General features: G+C 46.7%; 1 protein-coding gene across 1 annotated transcript in view; it reads right to left on the bottom strand.

Annotated features, from left to right (window-relative positions):
• The window catches only part of LOC122390001 (actin, muscle), a 4,539-nt gene extending 2,074 nt beyond the window's left edge, over positions 1-2,465 (bottom strand). The window contains exons 1-2 of the mRNA XM_043382560.1: positions 2,302-2,465; positions 923-1,068 (exon numbers count right to left, since the gene is read on the bottom strand). Of these exons, the coding sequence (XP_043238495.1) occupies positions 923-1,048 (126 nt within the window). The 5' untranslated portion in view covers positions 1,049-1,068; positions 2,302-2,465. The remainder of the gene's footprint in view (positions 1-922; positions 1,069-2,301) is intronic.
• Positions 2,466-3,360: the final 895 nt, after the last annotated feature.

Genomic DNA, 3,360 nt, shown 5'->3' with positions numbered 1-3,360 from the left:
TTTTTAAAGCTTCCCGCTATTTTGTTTGGAGAAAGGAGGCCATTATTGGTCTCCAAAATTTGCTACATTTCATCAGCAGCACCCACTGTTGATCTCGTAACATATAATTACAATTTTGTGGACTGAAATACCCCCCGATTTCCCCATATTTCAAACTGACCTCCCACGTGTTAAGGGAACTGTGGCATGGCGCCGGTAAACGACCCCAGCTGCGAAGTTTCACAATTTCCCGAATCCTCCTCTTTGTGTATCATTCCGCTGTCTGTAGAAGCGCGGGTGCAGATTTTGCACCCTGAAATACGTGCCGGCCGGTTGTTGCTCCAGCGTGTTGGCTCGTCTCCCGGCCGCGGGAGGCGGCGCCCGCGGCGGTTTTGGCGTAGCGCCAGGGGGCGGGTCGCCGCCTCGCGCTACCGGTGCAGCCGCGCGCGCTAAAACTGTAGCCGGCGGCGGCCCGCCAGCGCCCGGGTCGCGCCAAATAAGGCGCGCGCGAGCTCGTGCGGCCCTCGGGCGTTTTCCGGGGTCTGAGCGGGGATGACTGATGTACCGCAGACGCGTCCGACGGGCTAAATTTGGTCACCAGATCGGTGGTAGGGAGACGGGTTGGCCTGGTTGGTGAACCGATTTAATTTCGCAATGAAGTGACGCAAGCCAAGTTTCGAAACAAAACTCAAAACTTAAAAAAAAAACATTTTGCTGTTATTTGTCTATGGCTGACCTTTTATTTTGGTCATAAAAAGACATTTTTTAAAGGAAACGTTGAAAGACCTTGCTTTTCTAAGAAACTTGTTTTGTTAAATAGAGAGTTGAAATACATAAAGTCAGCTCACTAAGCCTGCAGTTTATTGGGAATATTTGATGATTTATTAAAATGTTGCTAATTTATATATTATAATTTATATTTAGTTTCTGTTTGAATACGCACCTGGTGACGAGGGCGACCGACAATGGACGGGAAGACAGCTCTGGGCGCGTCGTCACCGGCGAACCCAGCCTTGCACATGCCGGAGCCATTGTCGACCACAAGGGCAGCAACGTCGTCGTCACACATGATGGATGGTTAGGTAGAGTCTGAAACAAACAGAGAACACACCGTCAGCGGATGTAACGCGCAGCGAGCGGGGCCTATTTTCGTGGGCGGGCTAGCAATTTTTTTGCAAATATTTTGACCGTCCACTTTTACCTTTAGCTGCAATGGGTACCGTATGCCTTAAATGTTCCATTTTTGCAACATTTTGGCGATTCTTGAAAGAAATAAATTCTAGCTTAAAGCAAGTAAAGTAATTTGAAGTTAACAAATATGAAAAATCGAAATTTCAAAATATTTTCAACACGTCGCTTTGCTTTATACCTATTCCATTAAAAACGCTAAATGTTGTTTCAATTTTAAATTTATAAGCCTCTGCATTCTCAGCAGTGGATGAAATGTTGCAGTGCAATGAGCACTTATGTTAATGTCAGATAAAAAAGAACAGCAAAATTCCTTAGTTGCAGCCTGCCATTTTTCACGCATATTAAAAGTTGACTGCAGCACTTTGCAAACAGATATCAGCCGAATGCATTATAATATAAACCTTCCCGAAGTGCCATGGAGTAAAGCTATGAATTTAGAATGCCTGTATGAATGTTCTAAAATAACATTCCTTTTTGAGCCTGCCTGAAGTCTCAGAGTCCCAGAATCGGAAGTGAAATTAAAGCATTCAATTCAGCTCATGCTTCTCCAAAGGTAATTGAATTTTGAAAATCGTCATAGCTGAATGAAAGAAATAGCCGTAAAAGAGAATCTTAAAAGGGTTCATCCCCCTATCACTCGTATACTGCCTAAAGGCTTCAATGGACCATGGCCGGGCTATAGACCAGCCATAGTTTGCTCAGGCTCGTATGGTAACAATGATTAACGAAAACACCGAACAAATGCCTGCTTATCCAATCATTCACGTCGGTTTGCTATCAAAGATTGTTACCGCCAGTATCGTTACCCATGACCACAAACTTGATTTCAAGGCAAATGTTGCACCTAAATTTTTAACTCGTATAAGAATTTGAATATATGAATCAAGGCAGGTAGGTGGTTATAAAATCTGATTGCATCCCGCAATTTTGTAACAGAAGAATCCGTCCCTTTGATCCAATCATACTAGCAGATCCAAAGGGAATCTCTGTGCTAAATCCACATCTCGGATCACTCCAGCACCGCCACTTTTATCACTTCACACCAGCTCGTCACTGCTGATCACTGGCAGCCGTCACTATCCACCCATCCACCTCCTTCAGCTTCCTCCCACCGAGCTGCGGCGCACCTACCTGAAACTCCACGTGAATGCAATGGACAGCTCGAGCGGACTGTAGCGGGTGGTCGCGTGCCACGCTCCTTTATACCTTGCGGCCGTGCCAGGGGTCGGCACGCGCCTTACTTGGTGCTCGCCGTCGCCACCGACGCTGCCGCCGCCGCCGCCGACGCGGCCGACGAAGCGGCGGCGGTCGACAGCCGCCAGATTCAGACACCTGTCCGAGCCAAATAAGGCAGGTGACCGGCGCTGGGGTGACCGACCCGGGTCACAGCCGTGACCTCAGGTGGTCTAGTGTATTTTGACGGCTTTGGGGGCAAAAAATCCGGTAATTTTAGGAGTTAGAACAGTGAGTTTGAGCCATAGCGGTGTGGCGTGACCGCTTGGACAGGCAAAAGGGGCATCTATTATTAAATTGAATTAAATGAAAAGTCCATATTTAAAGCTTTGTTCTAATGATCTGTAACACCCTTAGAAGAAACAATTCCTTACCCTCGCCTGCCTTATGTTTCGTTTTACTTACACCGATTTTATGAACATCAAAGTACACTCTCAACCAGGCTCGATGGTTGAAACTTGAAAGCCAACAGTAGTAAAACGCCGAACTCACCCAGCATGCAGTGGCCGTTACCTCATTAAGTTATCTTGCTGTGCTTTGAGAGCATTCCAAAGCGCCAGTTTTTGTTTCCAAAATGAGCCGAGAAATTTTGCCGCGCTGAAGACTTGAAGAGTATTCTCCTCACTGCTTCCACTTTTTCCTAACTTGTTTTCGTCAATGCGCTTTCAGGCTCACGTAGGCAGGACTTTAGTGCGGATTACATACACATATAGGACACAACACTCAAAACACACCGAGGACATTGGCAAACAAATCCAGTCTTTCAGTTTTTCATCCCTCTCCCCCCCCCCCCTCGAAAGCTCAGCTTCATCGAAACGTTTTTTTAACCCGCACGGGGCTGGGGGGTAAATTTTACCCCCCCCTCGCGAATTTTTGCAATATCTCAAAAATGGTGGCGCGCAGCGCCGCCAAACTTTCAGTACCTTTTCTTACATCAATTTGACACGTTCCCTGAAA

The sequence above is a fragment of the Amphibalanus amphitrite genome, unplaced genomic scaffold, assembly GCF_019059575.1.
Source record: "Amphibalanus amphitrite isolate SeventyFive unplaced genomic scaffold, NRLGWU_Aamphi_draft 000378F_arrow, whole genome shotgun sequence".
Lineage (NCBI taxonomy): Eukaryota > Metazoa > Arthropoda > Thecostraca > Balanomorpha > Balanidae > Amphibalanus > Amphibalanus amphitrite.
Note: the sequence above shows the minus strand (reverse complement) of the source record. Positions and strands in the feature narration are given on the sequence as shown.